Raw genomic sequence first — 14274 nt, 5'->3', positions numbered from 1 at the left:
TTTATTATGGAAAGTGAGATAGCTACAACAAAGGTATTTTCAGCACCAGAAATGGTTTTAGGCTCTGTGTCTAATATCTATTACTGCAATTTGCTTATGTATTTCACAGGTTTCTGGTTCACTAAAATTCCAGCTTAAAAGCAGGTGCTCTAACTGAGTGAAAAATGCAGTATTCAATTGTCATTTTTACTGTTCTTGATTTACAGCATTTGCTAACTATTGTGTTATACTTAACAGGTCGCTATGCAAGTCTCTGTGCCAACAAAAACACATGAACTGCTTCATCGAATGAGTGGGAAAGGATTAGCAGCCCATTATCACTTCTCAAGACAGCCAGGCATTTTGGGTGATCATATGGTACCTGTGCAAGTGACAGTAACAAATACAACTGATCAGAAGATAGAGAACATTCACATTGGAGAGAAGAAATTACCTCCAGGCATGAGAATGCATGAGTTTAATCCAATAGGTAACCATATCCTATCTTTAAAAAATCAGGTTCTTAATCTTCAGCAAAATTTCAAATACAGGAAAGTGGTTTTGCATAGTTACGTGTATACTCATATATGTGTGTGTGGTGGGGAGGGTAGGTGTATATATCTACACAGACACTCATCAGCTATCAACTTGTTAGGACCAAACCTTTCTGCATCCCTACAAACTTTGATTCTCTTACTTATTTTAGACTGGCTATTATGGGCTTCTATTATAAAGGAGGTTTTGATTTTATATTCACAATTATTTTCTTACTAATCTTTAAGTGATTCTAAATGTATATATTGGTGGCTCAGAGCATTGCCATTTCCTTGTGAGCTTATCACAGTAGAGTGGAAGTCTATGTTTTAGTTTAGCTTATGTCTACCATAGTTCCACAAATTGTGTCTGCTTAGATTAGATAAAAAGCAATGTGTAGTCAGACCTGATCTAAATTGTTTTACTTTCTACTTTGTAATCAGGATGGTTTTTTGCTAAATTTCTCTGGAAAAGAGTATAAAACTTCAGAAAGAACACAGATCACAGCAAGATTTTTCAAGAGTAATGCCTATATACACAATCTGCTTTCTTTGCTCAACAATTCTTTATTTTAGGACATTGTGGTATAATCAGAAGGAGCAGAAGTGTCTCTGTTTCATAATAAAAATTCTTTTCCTTCAATGAGCTACACTATTATGTGAATATGTATCATAATAGAAGAATACAGGAACGTGTTCTTAAAGCAGAACAGTGAACTAAAGAGTATTCTTTAAGCTTTTAAGCTTTTAGCTTTTAAGTAGCTAAGATGTTTGTATTAAATGGTTCTAAATATTGAAATAATTTTTTAACAGAAAATATTATGCAGATTTACACCAAATAGCTACAAAAGCAGTTGTCCAATGCTATATTTTATATCAGAGTTTAAATTAATAATAATAACTTTTTGCATCTTGGTAATGATGCGTGCTTGATCAAGGCAGTTAGTTTTAGAATTCTATTAGTTTGGGTTTTTTTAAGTGAACATTTTGCTGCTTATTCCTCAAAATAAGTCCAGCTCAGAATTGAAATGTCAAGTTAGTTTTGCCCATGGGCTTTATTTTATATCCCTACCTGCAAACATTTTAAAGAAATAAAGCACAAAGGCTTACAAGTAGAAATCTAGAAATACTGTTAATCAGATCAGGAGATACTATAGCCACAGTAGTATAGCAATTAACAGTAACATTCACTTGTCTCACATAAAAACATGGGGGAAAAATGTGGAATTAATTAATTATCCACTTCAGGTTCCTTGAGCTCCACAAAGCAATCCTACCCTCTAAAGTATTTATTTCCCCAAGAAAGACATTGCAGTATTTGTCCTGAAAAGCTGTTGGTTTCTTCTGCAGAAAATAAGCTCTGTAGTTCTTCCAAAAATGTTATTTTTCTTGCTTGAATGCAAATTTTCTGTATTCTTTATCATTTTGTGTAGAACTAAGCCTATGCACCCTGTTCTTACTACATTTTGTGTTTCCAGTGTTTGGAAAACACATCCTACCATTTACCTAGCAGACCCAACAGAAGAAGTGTCAGCATAGACAGGTATTCCTGCTGGAATATAAGTCTAGTTTTTCTTCAGTCACTGAAAGTACTGTTGGCAATTGTCCTGATTCTTCCAGTAGAAATGGTTCAAATTATTTCACCCAAATCCCTGTGCACAACACTTTCTTGTTCTTAAGTGTATTTGAAACTCCCTTTGAAAACATTAAGCTCAAAGACTTTGATAGAGTTAATTCTGAATTTGAGCTGGAACCTTTAAACTTTCAGTGCTTTAAATAGACTCCTTGGAATACTTTTTTTCCTACTCAATTCCTAGTGTTAGTTTAGACTTCAGCTAGGAGCATTAACTCTATCTTTTCTGCATTTTTGCAAACCTAATCTTCAAATAGTTAAATTTTGTTACATTTTGTCATGGAGCAACTATCTGCTTTCAGTTCCTGAAAAGTATCAGGTAGATTATGAATAATCTGTAAATCAGACATTTTGCTGCCTGCCTATTATTTTTTAATTCCTCTTTTTTAAGTGTGCTTTCAGCTCTTTGTTGTAATCTTGAGAAGGCAAAGTCTGCTTCAATGCTTCTTTTTACTTATGTACGAAAGAGCTTACAAGGAAGCTTACAAGCCTTTAACTTTAACTAAAAGCTTTATCTCTACAACATTAGGGAAATAGTGTGGTGATTTAACCAAGAATCTAAGAATGAGTATGTCTCTTGATATCTTCATTGCCAAGAGTGTCTCAGTCTGCACTGTTTGTATAGCACAAAGTCATCTTCCCTGTAGTGTTCATAGTCCTTCTTCTCCCTTCCAACTAATGCAAGTAGAATATTGAGGCACAAGTAAACCACAGTAATTATGAACTTTTTAAGTTCAGCTTATTTTCTATTGTGTGTATTAATGTAGATTTTATTTGTTGTATTTTGCAATTTACTAACTAAATCTGCAAACCTGTGTTATTGAAAATGAAATCTCAGTGCTGGATCTGTGCACAGTTACGAGGATGTCACTTCAATTTTTTTTTTTCTGTAGATAACTTTCCTTTCTTTGCTTTTCTAATACAAGGCCTTATTCTGTTGATAGAGCTTTAGGACTGAAATGGCAGCATTTCATGTGCATTAACAGTGTGAGAGGGGGAGTCCAGGATGCTTAAACATGCAAGTGTGACATTTGGGCAATGCCTATTTGTAATAAAACTACAACTGTTGGATTTTTTCTTACAGAGCATTTTGGGGGTTTTAGTTATGTGAAGTTTGGGGGATTGCATCTGATGTCTTCTGTTGCCTTGCATGTGTACTTTACCTCTTAAAAATCTCTTCATGCAGAGTGTCTTGAGCCTGGAGGATCCATTATTGTTACAATGGGGATTGACTTCTGTGATTCTACCCAGACAGCCAGTTTCCAGTTATGGTAAGTTCTTGGGAGGGGGAAGGTAATTTTTTGCTCCTGGAAGGTAAAACTAGTGTTCATTGGAAGTCTACTTGGTGTTATCAGACTCACTGTTTTATTAAATATTCAAAGAATTAAACAAAATTTACAACATTATATACATCCACAATGTTTTAAGAGAAATAGCACATTATTAGTGTTCAGTTTTACTTTTAGAAGCTTTATTTTTTTGTCCCATTCTTCTAGGGATTCTTGTTAACATTGTCTGGAAAGGGGCAGTCATGTCTGACTATTCTATTTTAGTGTTTTGTGTGTGTTCTCCCTTGTAAGAAACAACAGGTCAAAATGACACACAGTGTGAGCAGTTTTACTACCCTGAGTCTTTATTATGGGTGCTTATGGTTCTTGTAACATGACTGCCTGAAAACAACCCCAAAATTTGCCCACAGAAGAAATGCTGTAGATTCTTTTAAATCAACAGTGAGAATGAAACCAAGTAATTGGCTGGCCAACTAAATCTTGTCTAATATGCCTGATTTACATTTTTTGTGCTCATTATTGGCATGTGCAACATCCTCTTTCTGCCTTAGGCTAGCAGGGAACCCATTCACCCGGTGAGAGTTCTGTTACAAACTGGCATTTGAAAATGGATTAATTTCAACATTGGGAAAAAATAAATGGAGAGAAATGGATGGGAGAAAACTTGAAACCTTCTTTTAGGGGATTGTCAGGTTTATGGAGTTTTTAAACTGTGCAGAAGCATATATAGGCCTACACAATTTAATTTTTTGACATATTTTGAAGTAATGGATTTTTTATATGTTTTGTTGCGAGAAACACAGCTTTCAATATTCAGTACAAAAACAGGGATATTGAATAGACAGTCATATTGCTGCATTTCAGTTTAAGGGAAGCCCTTTGTGAAAGTTCTATACTTCTTCCTTTGGAAAATTTCTGTAGCAATTTTAGTATACTTAGTAGCTGTGCTACTAAGCACAGCTTGTTCAACTGATAAGTTATTGGAGATAGCATGAAAATCCTAATTATAGAGATGTACCCAAGTGATTCCTAAAGTACCACTGCTAAAATAACATTTCTTGTTCTGGGGGCAAGGAGGTTTTACTATTCCTTGTACAGCAGATGCTCCTGCATAGACAGTTTACACATATTTGTACTTCCAGCAAAATCTCTGCAGCATGTAGTTTATGCACGTCATGCTGTTATAGCTGGTCTGTATGCTGTCTGCTGGAATTTGGAAACAGCTTTGATCTGTTGCCTGATGTTTGTTTAGGAAGGAGGTTCCCTTTTAGGCAGTGCAGTTTCAAAATTGCTTCAAAATCATAGACTCTGACTCTCTTTATCTAAATAAATTTTGAATTTTATAAAATAGTATCTTCTTGATAGTTTATCAAGCAGAAATATTATTTTTAAAATAAAGCAGATATTTTTCTTTCAAGTACGTAATTTCAGTCTACCAATTATTTGATTTTTAACTTACACCATTTGTTGCTAAGAATCTTAGCAGTGATGAGGATAAGCAATGTAGCATAACACATTGATTTTATGCAGATCATCACCTTTATGTTTTGGGAGGTCTGCTGTATTAGTGATATATAAAAACTGATTACTTTCTCCAACATTGCCTAGTAATTGTTTATTATTTTCCTATTAGACAAACAAGACAGATCAATATTCCTGAACACCAACCAGACTATGAGTAACATCACTGTAAATAGATTTGCCTCAGACCTCAGTGGTGTATTCATTTTAATGATTTAGACAATGTGAGTCCAATGACAAAAGCGCTCAAGCTAAGTTTAAAATTAAATTAAGAATAGGAATTGCTTGCTTTGTTAGTTTACTAATTGATAGGGCATTGTTTCTTTGCTGTTAGTTCCTAGAAAATAGTATAAAAATAGGTAAAACGTTATTTGCATTAAATTTGCTATTTTACACTGAACACTTATTTTGTTCAAAATCCTACTGATCTTCATTATCACTGAAGAAACTGTGCACTGTGATGTTTCGGGAGCAATGTCTTCAAGAACTCAGCTGCAGGCTCTGTAACTTATTATACTTTTCAAAAAGCTTTTATCCAAAAGAAGGAATGACTTCTAGAAGTTTGTCAAATGTTGTTGAAATAATGTGCACACAAAGGTGTCTATATTCTCGTATTTCCTATTAACATATCTCTGTGAAAGATGTTGTCAGTTATTTTACATTTTTGCTAGAAGCATATTCAGCAGTAGTGTTCCTGATCATAAGAATTTTCTTTACGTTGTTCTAAGAGGAGCACTTTATCTTGCATCAAATGTAATTGATCCTGAAGCAGTGTAATCACAATTACTCACTTTCTTAATTGGCCTGCCCAAAATCAGAAAATGGAAACCGATCGGCAGTGTTTAAATCAATAGCTTTGTAGTAAAGCTTGTGGGGGTAGGGACATAGTGGTAATGGGTAGATCAATTGGTCTTAGATGCCAATCATGGACTGTGTGTTTTGCATAGCAAACACTACCCTTCAGCTTAGGGATGTACTGTTGTACTAGTGGTTCAATAAATACAAACTGTATAAAGAAAAAAAACTAACATGCGTCATAGAATATTTAGATATTTTTCTGAATTTGTTGTACAAGTCAAGGACAATGAAGGAGAAACTGCAATATAGAGGTTTGAAGGAATGAGCTTTAAAAGACCTCCTGCTCAAATACTATTTTTGGTAAGCAAACCTTACCAAGATCACACATCTAATTAAAGTAGGGTGAAATGCCTCAACTTGAGAACTGTGCCTAATGCATTTATTTAGAATGTATATTAGGATGTTGACAGCATGTACTTGTGAGAACATCTCTTCATTGTTATTTTTCTTATGCCACTTCCTTCCAGAGGCAGCTATTTCAGCCACACTGGTGTTCTGCATGATAATGCCTCTCAAGCAGAAAGTTAAAGAGGAATAAATGGAGGGATTCAGCCTTTTAAAAGATTTTTTGAATGTTACTCTTTGTTTTTTTGTTACTTTGTTCTCATTTTGCAAGCAGGATGTACGCAGTTTAGGAGTTTAGAGCAATTTGTTATTGGCTAACTCATATGCAAGGTAAGTTGCTACCTTGTTGAATTCTAGTTAAAGTTTAGTGTATTCACCATCCAAGTAAGAGACCTGAGCCTTAGCTAAGCAGGTAGGCATCAGTTGAGCAAAGAAAAGGTTGGAATGGATTCTTGATATAACAGACTATCTGCAATACTTCACTGACTGTGGAATTACTTCCTTTTTTCCCCATGTCAGATCTTAAAGATTTCCATGTTAGTTGAATCCTTGAGCTCCTAGTGTTCACCATGTCAACAATCCTACCACTTGTGTTATCTTTATTGTCTTGCATGTCTCTGCTTTTCAGATATTCTCAAGTCTTTCTCTCAGCTTACTAGTTTTTTGAGATGTCTGAACAACTATATGGGAGCTCTGCTATGTCAGAATTTTGCCCATGGATCCTTGTAATGAAAATATTTGAATCCCTTGAGATGAAAGACAGGGAAGGTTATAGAGACAGAGAGTTAGAGCCCTTACATGCCCTTACTCTATTTTTGTATGTGTATTTAGCATTATTAATTTCTGTCTATGTTTGTATAACTCAGTAGGCAAATCTCCAATTTCTTGTAGGCATGATGAAAAACTAAAGGTGAAGAGATGTCCTTTTTATAACATTGAAAGCTTATCTTTACATTTTCTGTCTTATTCTTTTCCCTTCTCTCTTTCCAAATTACCTTAGTTGTTCCCAAAACCATAAAAGAACCACAGCTTTAAAGATAAAATTAAGTTACAGAGAGACTGGTTCTCTTCTTTTTTCTGTTCTTTTGAAAAATACGCAGGGAGTTGTTAAGCTTTCTTTGAAACTGTTTGGTGTAGGAGAGATGTCCATGCCATGCATCTCTCTCCCTAGTTCTGATTTTGCATTTCCTCTCCCTTGTTTTCTCAAGGTTTAAGTGCAAAAAAACACAACCAGAACTCCCAAGAAGAAAAATCAAATGAAAGCAACGGCTTTTGTGCTTTTCATTCTTTTTCAAAATAATTCAGTAATTGGAAAATAGTGTGACATGACAGAGGTTTTATAGCTGGTTACCTTATATTGGCATTTCTTAGTGTCTCAGTGTCATCAGAAGGACCCGCTCCTTCTAATGAGGAGAATACATACTCTTGTATGTCTGTTCATTTCATCTGTCCTGTACTATATAAAGAAAACATTTTGCTGATTACTCCAGAAGAGTTTGGTGTAGCAGAAAGAATCTAGCAATTCCTTAAATGAAGTAAATTCTGTGAATGAGATTTTAAAACTTTGTTCAGTCTGTTCTCTGCAGGTTTCATCTTATTTTAGAAGCTTTTGCTCTGAATTTTATTTTCAATGGAAGAGATTTTTTGCAGCATGAAATTTGCTCACTTCACTCTGTGTTGATGTAGAAATCTTCCCAAGCAGAACTTCTAGCTGCAAAGCAAGTAAATGAAGAGGGTTGGTTGGGTAGCAGTCAGTATTTCTGTTGAATGCAAACATGCATTCAGGTGTAGATGCTTCCACAAAAGCCTCTGATTAAAACTATGTAGTGGAATATGTTATGGAATATATTAAAAACTAATGTTGGAGATGCAGGATTTTCTTCGGATCACTGTCACTTGCATTTTCACTTTTTTCTTGCTGTTTCCTTCCCTAGTGCTTTCTCAGCAGATCACCAAGTTGCTTATAAATGTAAGAAAAGCAGTCTGGTACTCTTCTCTTTATTTCATTACTCTAAAGTAGTCAGTTGGCCCTATTCCAGAACAAAATTACGCCAAGATAAATGACTGACCTGGAAAAAACAAGGCTGGACATGAACAACTGCTTTCATTTGTTCTATTGCTTTGGCCTTTTTCTCATGCAAAAGCAGGATGCAGTCCTTTCCTTTCTTCAGCAAGACTAAAGTCAAGTCCCCTATACTTTTCTATTCCATATTTATTTTGCAGGAAATTAATTCTCTCTTAGTGTTGCTCTTCCTCTCATGTTCTTTTTTTTAACATGTGTGGAGATTTTTGTGAATACAAGACAAAAACAATAAGCTGGTTTGGGAAAGATATATTCTGGGACAAGCTGCTGCTAGGAATGAAACAAAAAAGGATAGTAATCAAGAGCAATAATATTCCCAGTCTTATTAGAATACTAATTTATTAAAAGCCTTGGAAGTTAAAATTTTAACCACTGCTATTGTGGAATTTTCAAAGAAGTCATTGACAAGTGTTAGCATTATTTACTTCAGTTTTAAAGAAGATTTTGCTATCACTGTTCTAAAGTTATGGTAGACAACTTCTTTACCAGGAGCCCTTCAAAGCCAATTTTTAAAAAAAAGCAACTAAACTGAGAGGAGAAAAGGAATAGCCAAGAGTTTCAAATGGCAAGTGCTAGCTACAGACGTGTGCAGAAATCTTTAAACTGTGCATCTTCTGAAGGGCTGAATCTTAGTCTTGCAGTGTCAGTTATCGTGGAGCTAGTAAGTCTCCCTTTGTTCCTGTGGGAGCATTATTGTCTTTGTCTCTCTTTTGTTCACCTTGATGTATGCATCAGAAGATAAATTCATGTGATACTTGCAATTGAGTCATGAAAGTGATGTTAGTCTTTTAAAAATATAATATGTACAGTTTAGCAGTTTTTAAGGAGTCAGTAAGAGTAGCGATGTGTAATGTCATTTGCCCATAAGTTCACAATTAAATACATAACAGATTTTGCAAGCTACTGTTAGAAAGGTACTGTTATAAGACATCCCCAACTGTTTGATCCTTTTAAAGCTTCCCTCTAAGAACTTCTCATTAAGTATTCCTGTTCCTCTAAGGCTGTAACTTACCAACTTATTGCACATGCTAATACCAGAAAACACAGTGTTTAATTTTTGAAATCAAAAACCACATTCTGTTGCCCTGAGAAACTTTGGGTATTTTTTCTGGTAAGCTGCTTCACCTTTATCTTTCAGGAAAGTTAAAGCAACACCACCTGAGAGATGCTTCAGTGCAGCTTGAACCAGTTGTCCAGTAGATTTTTAAAAGTTAATGTAATTTTTTGTATAAACATCATTTATATTAATGAGATTCTTGAAAATATAAATGAATAAGTTAAATACACTGAAATTTAGTTCACTAGGTATTGGGGGAAGTTAAGTGTTTGTATTCCAAGCCTCAATTTTATTCTCAAATTTCTTCATTAGATATCTGATGAAATCTCCATCTTTGGAGATACTCAGAGCTCAAATGGACAAGGCCATGAACCAAGTGAGCTAAGGTGACCCTTGCTTAAGCAGGAGGTAGAATCAGGTGATTCCTAATGCCCCTTCATATTGTGGTTCTCTGGAATTCTGAAGTAACTTTTGTTAAATTAAATATTATGAGTTCTCTAATATAAAGACGTAATAAAAGAGATGCAGATCAACAAACAAAAGCTGTATATTTAATCTGTGAAGTGTCTGATAAAGAGAACCTATAGGGAAGGATGATTTTCTGTAGCTGAGAAAGAAATTTACTGTAGCACACTGGAATTAAAGTAATGCAAAGTAACCCAGATGCTGACTAAAGTGAAATTAAGAACAAAGTGGTTTTGAAGAACAAATAGCAATCAGAATTTCTGTTTGTAGGCTATGAAGAGTTCATGTTTTATCAAAGAATATATATTAGCTATTTATTCACTAGAGGAAATGGAAGTGGAATGTTTGTTAACAGCAGAGGTGTCAAGTGGTCCTCTTAAGCAGTTATGGACATAAAAAATCCAAGGGGTGCTCATGCTTTTATTCCTTCTTGTTGTGGAAATATTGTTATAAGCATTAAAGCAATCTAATAATTGATGTTATAAGTCAAGTTTATGTACAAATGGCATCTCTCCAGTCAATGTGGGACATAAATCATTGTACACAAAATGGTTTATCTGTTTCATGCTGAATTATGTAGAGTACATCTTGCTTAAATATGAAACATAAGATTGGTCGAACAATCAGTTGAAGAGTGTCAATGAAGGTATTGTTGAAAGTGGTAGTCTTATAGTCCAAGTAGTAGGTATGAATAGCAAAAAAATTAATGAGGCAGTTGATTAAAGACTCTTCCATCAGCTCTTAAGATGATTGAGTTCTTAATCACTATTCAAAAGAAAAACTAAAGAAAAAATAGTTCTTGCTTATTTTACTGTGCACTTAATTGGGCTAGATAATCAAACAATCCCTGGTCTTTTATTATAATAATGACTTTAGAGACAGATGGCATTTAAGGTAGTACAGGGGGGGAGATTAGTACGGGGGTAAAAAGTTTGAATTTGTTAGCTTTTACAAGCAGCGCTTAATAAATGATGTTTTATAAAGGAAGTATTGGGAGTTTGAAGGGATTGTTTCCCTGTATGTGTACTAAATAGCAGTTCTCAGAGAAGTTAGCATAAATGTCCCATTTTATTTGAACAGCTCATACTTGAGACTGCACTTATAAGCATAATTATAACACACCGGAAGCTAGAAAATAAGGACGTACTAGTTCCTAAGCATTTCCTTTTGTAAATGGGTAATTACAATAAATATTAGAATTGTGAGTAGAAGGACTGTAAAATGCTTCTCTGTTTCCAGGTGGCTTGTCTTGCATCTTTAGGAGGGAGACGTGTGTTTTCTATATTATTGATCTGGTGTTTGCTTTCATCAGTCTCTAGTTTCAGAACTTTGAAATTGCAGAGTTATAAAATATCAGTAACACATATTTTAGGTTAATTTAAATAACATGGATGTTAATGGATGAAATGTATTTTCCATTCTAATGATTGTATCGTTATATTTAAGTAAGATATCTGAGGCATATCACCAATCAATATATATTGACTATTTGGTACACCAGGAAAAAAAAGGAAAGTGTTCTTTTCTAAAAATTTCTCAGGCCTTAAAGCATTAACAAAGATTCTGACTGGATGTAGTGATCCTGAATTGCTAGGCAAATCCCTTATGGTACAGTTAGTCAATGAAACATAGCAGGGTGAATGTATCTTGAGTTCCTGTAGATTTGAAGAAGTCTCATACAAAATAGTTGGAAACTTAGGCAATTGAATGGATAATGAGAGGAAGTTCACTATATGATATTTATTTCTTGAGGAGAAATGTTTGTAACATTTGATAGTATTTTTTAACTCTGCCATTTAAAAAATGTTCTGCAGTTTTCCAGCGTGCTTTTACATTAACCAGTATGCTCTGTGATTTTGTTTAAATATACCAAATACTGTAAAACCAAAGTTATCAAAAATATTTCTCCTTTACTAATGTATTTATTGTTTGGCTTGTTTGTGGGTTTTTTTCCAGACAATATCATCCTTTTGTCTGAAATTATATGTTTTCTATGTTTACTCCTATTTCTAGAACAGCTGTAGCTGATGACAGAATGCATAACAGTTCTCTCAAAGGATTTGTGAAATGCACAATAATTTGTCCTTTGCAAGCATTTAGATTGAGTGTGATGCTTTGTAGGTCACAAATAAACATTGATTTGAATAAAAGTTATATTTTCAGAAATGCAAGACTATGCCTACCACATTTGTACTGGAGAAAAATGGATTGGCTTTACTAATGTAAGAAGTTAGCTTTCAAATTTATAAGTTAGAAATCGTACAGGTAGTTTTTATACTTTTTCATGATTTTACAGAAAATTTGAAACTGATATATGTGTATTTGTTAATCAGTGTTGAAGCACCTGGTTGATTCTCTGTAATTTCTCTTTTCTAGCACAAAGGATGATCACTTCAATGTTAACATTCAGCCCCCTGTTGGAGAACTGCTCCTGCCTGTCACTATGTCAGAGAAAGATTTTAAGAAAGAGCAAGGTGAGAAATACTTCAGCAGCTTCAGTAAATTTACTTGGGAAGAGAGCTGCATGCCTTTCAATTTCCAAGCATACAGAAAGTGCTTCCAGTTGTAGGTGGTTGAGATTGTTAGTATTCACTCTGACAAGTAGTTTAAAAGTATCTTGAGAAGGATGTGCCATGATATAATGCCGTCTTTAAAGGATCAAAGCCCACACTTTACCTTAAAACAGTCTTTCGGCTCAAAGCCTTTTGGCTTCCCATCATGAAGTGTGAATGCCTTTCCTACCAGCAGTAAAACAGAAACTTGTGATGCCAGCTCAAGGAAATGAACCATTTATACATTGGTATTGCATCGGGTTTTACTGTTCTTTATTCCAATACTAATTTTCATACTGTTAATGTACCTGTTCCTTAGCTACTTTGAAGATTGTTTTAATCTTTTCACTTTCAAACACTTCATATATAAAAACTACTCATGTTGGAATACTGTTTTTTATACTTCTGCATTCTACTAATACTGTGTTTTCAAAGAATTTAAGTCTTTTATACTAATCCAGACACAAACCCCCATAAGAGCTTTTAGTGACTTAAATATTTTATTCAAAATATTGTGCTTAGGTTTGACCTAAAATTGTGCTTAGGTTTGACCTAACCATATGCTAAATGGAATAGTCAATACTGCTGTCCTTAATTTGGATATGATTCTTGGATATTTTAAAATATAAGTGGTTACATTTTGGATGCACTCAAATGCAGTAGTGTTTACTCATATATCTCAATGTATGGGGATTTACATGTGTATGTCTCTTCACATTGAGATGAGAATATGCCCATGGGATCCTGTCTCATTGCTGTGTAAGGCTCAGAAACTCAGTATATCCATCAAGCAGTCAAGAACACCAACGAGTAATGTTATGTATTATTAGTTATTGCCTTTGAGCATTTCTTGCTTTTGTGTTATTGAATTATTAAGAAAGTAGTTTAAATACTGTCTAGATAATTTGCAGTTAAGCTTATGGCTGCAGTGAAAAGTTAAGGATTGTGCTTTGTTTTCATAACCAATTGATACTTATTTGCTGTTCTTACCCTTTGCTGGCTAAAGCCTGCCTCTCTGCTTTATACCTGCTCAGCAAACCAAGGTGAGTGATTGAACGAGGCTGTGGTACATTTATTTTAAACTGTTCCCTTCTAAAAATTGTAGCTGGGGTTGTAGTGAAAAAAAGGCAGGTTACTATGCTTCTTCCCTCCCTGTTTTTATGTTTGCTCGCTTTGTGGTATTCTGATAGAGTTTTTGTATGCTTTACTGTGACTGAGGGCTTTTTTTCCTCCTGACTGGCCATACAGAACCATGAACACATAGAAGAAGTGTACTTGGAGAATAGCTGTGGTCCTCTGTGGAGTTGTTGCCAAAATTCCTTTTTCTTCTGCCATTTTACTTCTATGGTTGTTGATTATTTGTCTGAATAAATCTGGCAGCTGTTTGCTATGTTTAATAGAGCAGAAAGGCTACTCTGAATAAAGCTATTTGAAAATTTGTTTATATGAAGTATTTGTAAATCCATGAAGGTCTCTTGGCATTTCTGTATCGCTTGCTCTGTCTTCCTGAATTCATTCTTTGATGCAGGACTTTGCAGGCTGGCAAATTTACTACAGGTTTAAAAACCTTTCCTATTCCATCTTTTTTCTTATGGATATCAGCTGTATCAGAATATTCTTTGTAACAGAGGTCTGAATTCTACATTTTGCATTCGTATTTATTACAAAGCTTTAGGAACAGGTAGCATATGGGAAGAATTACTTTGTGTTCTTGCTAAATGAAAAGTCCAAATTACAATAATAAATGCAGGACAATTTAGAAGTTGGTATATGCTATTCTGTTTTGTGTTTAACTTCAATTTGCCTGTATTCTCCAAATGAATCTGATTTATATAACTTGTTTTTCACTTGTCATGTTTTTTCCTTTTTTTTTTCCTTTTTTTCTCCTTTTTTTTTAATTTGGTTGGTTGGTTGGTTGGTTTGTTTTGTTTAGTTGGTTTTGAATGTGTTTCAAGTCCT

General features: G+C 34.4%; 1 protein-coding gene across 4 annotated transcripts in view; it reads left to right on the top strand.

Annotated features, from left to right (window-relative positions):
- Positions 1-14274, top strand: part of AP3B1 (adaptor related protein complex 3 subunit beta 1) — a 153651-nt gene that overhangs the window by 122631 nt on the left and 16746 nt on the right. For 3 of the 4 annotated variants that reach the window (XM_058043881.1, XM_058043880.1, XM_058043883.1), the window contains exons 23-25: positions 238-469; positions 3332-3416; positions 12140-12237. In XM_058043881.1, coding sequence (XP_057899864.1) covers positions 238-469; positions 3332-3416; positions 12140-12237 — 415 coding nt within the window. Of the gene's footprint in view, positions 1-237; positions 470-3331; positions 3417-12139; positions 12238-13321; positions 13359-14274 lie in introns of all 4 variants that reach the window. The other variant, XM_058043882.1, reaches the window with a different exon arrangement.

The sequence above is a fragment of the Melospiza georgiana genome, chromosome Z (assembly GCF_028018845.1).
Source record: "Melospiza georgiana isolate bMelGeo1 chromosome Z, bMelGeo1.pri, whole genome shotgun sequence".
In the NCBI taxonomy this organism is placed as follows: Eukaryota; Metazoa; Chordata; class Aves; order Passeriformes; family Passerellidae; genus Melospiza; species Melospiza georgiana.
The sequence above is the reverse complement of the archived record's forward strand: the minus strand, read 5'-3'. Positions and strand labels throughout refer to the sequence as shown.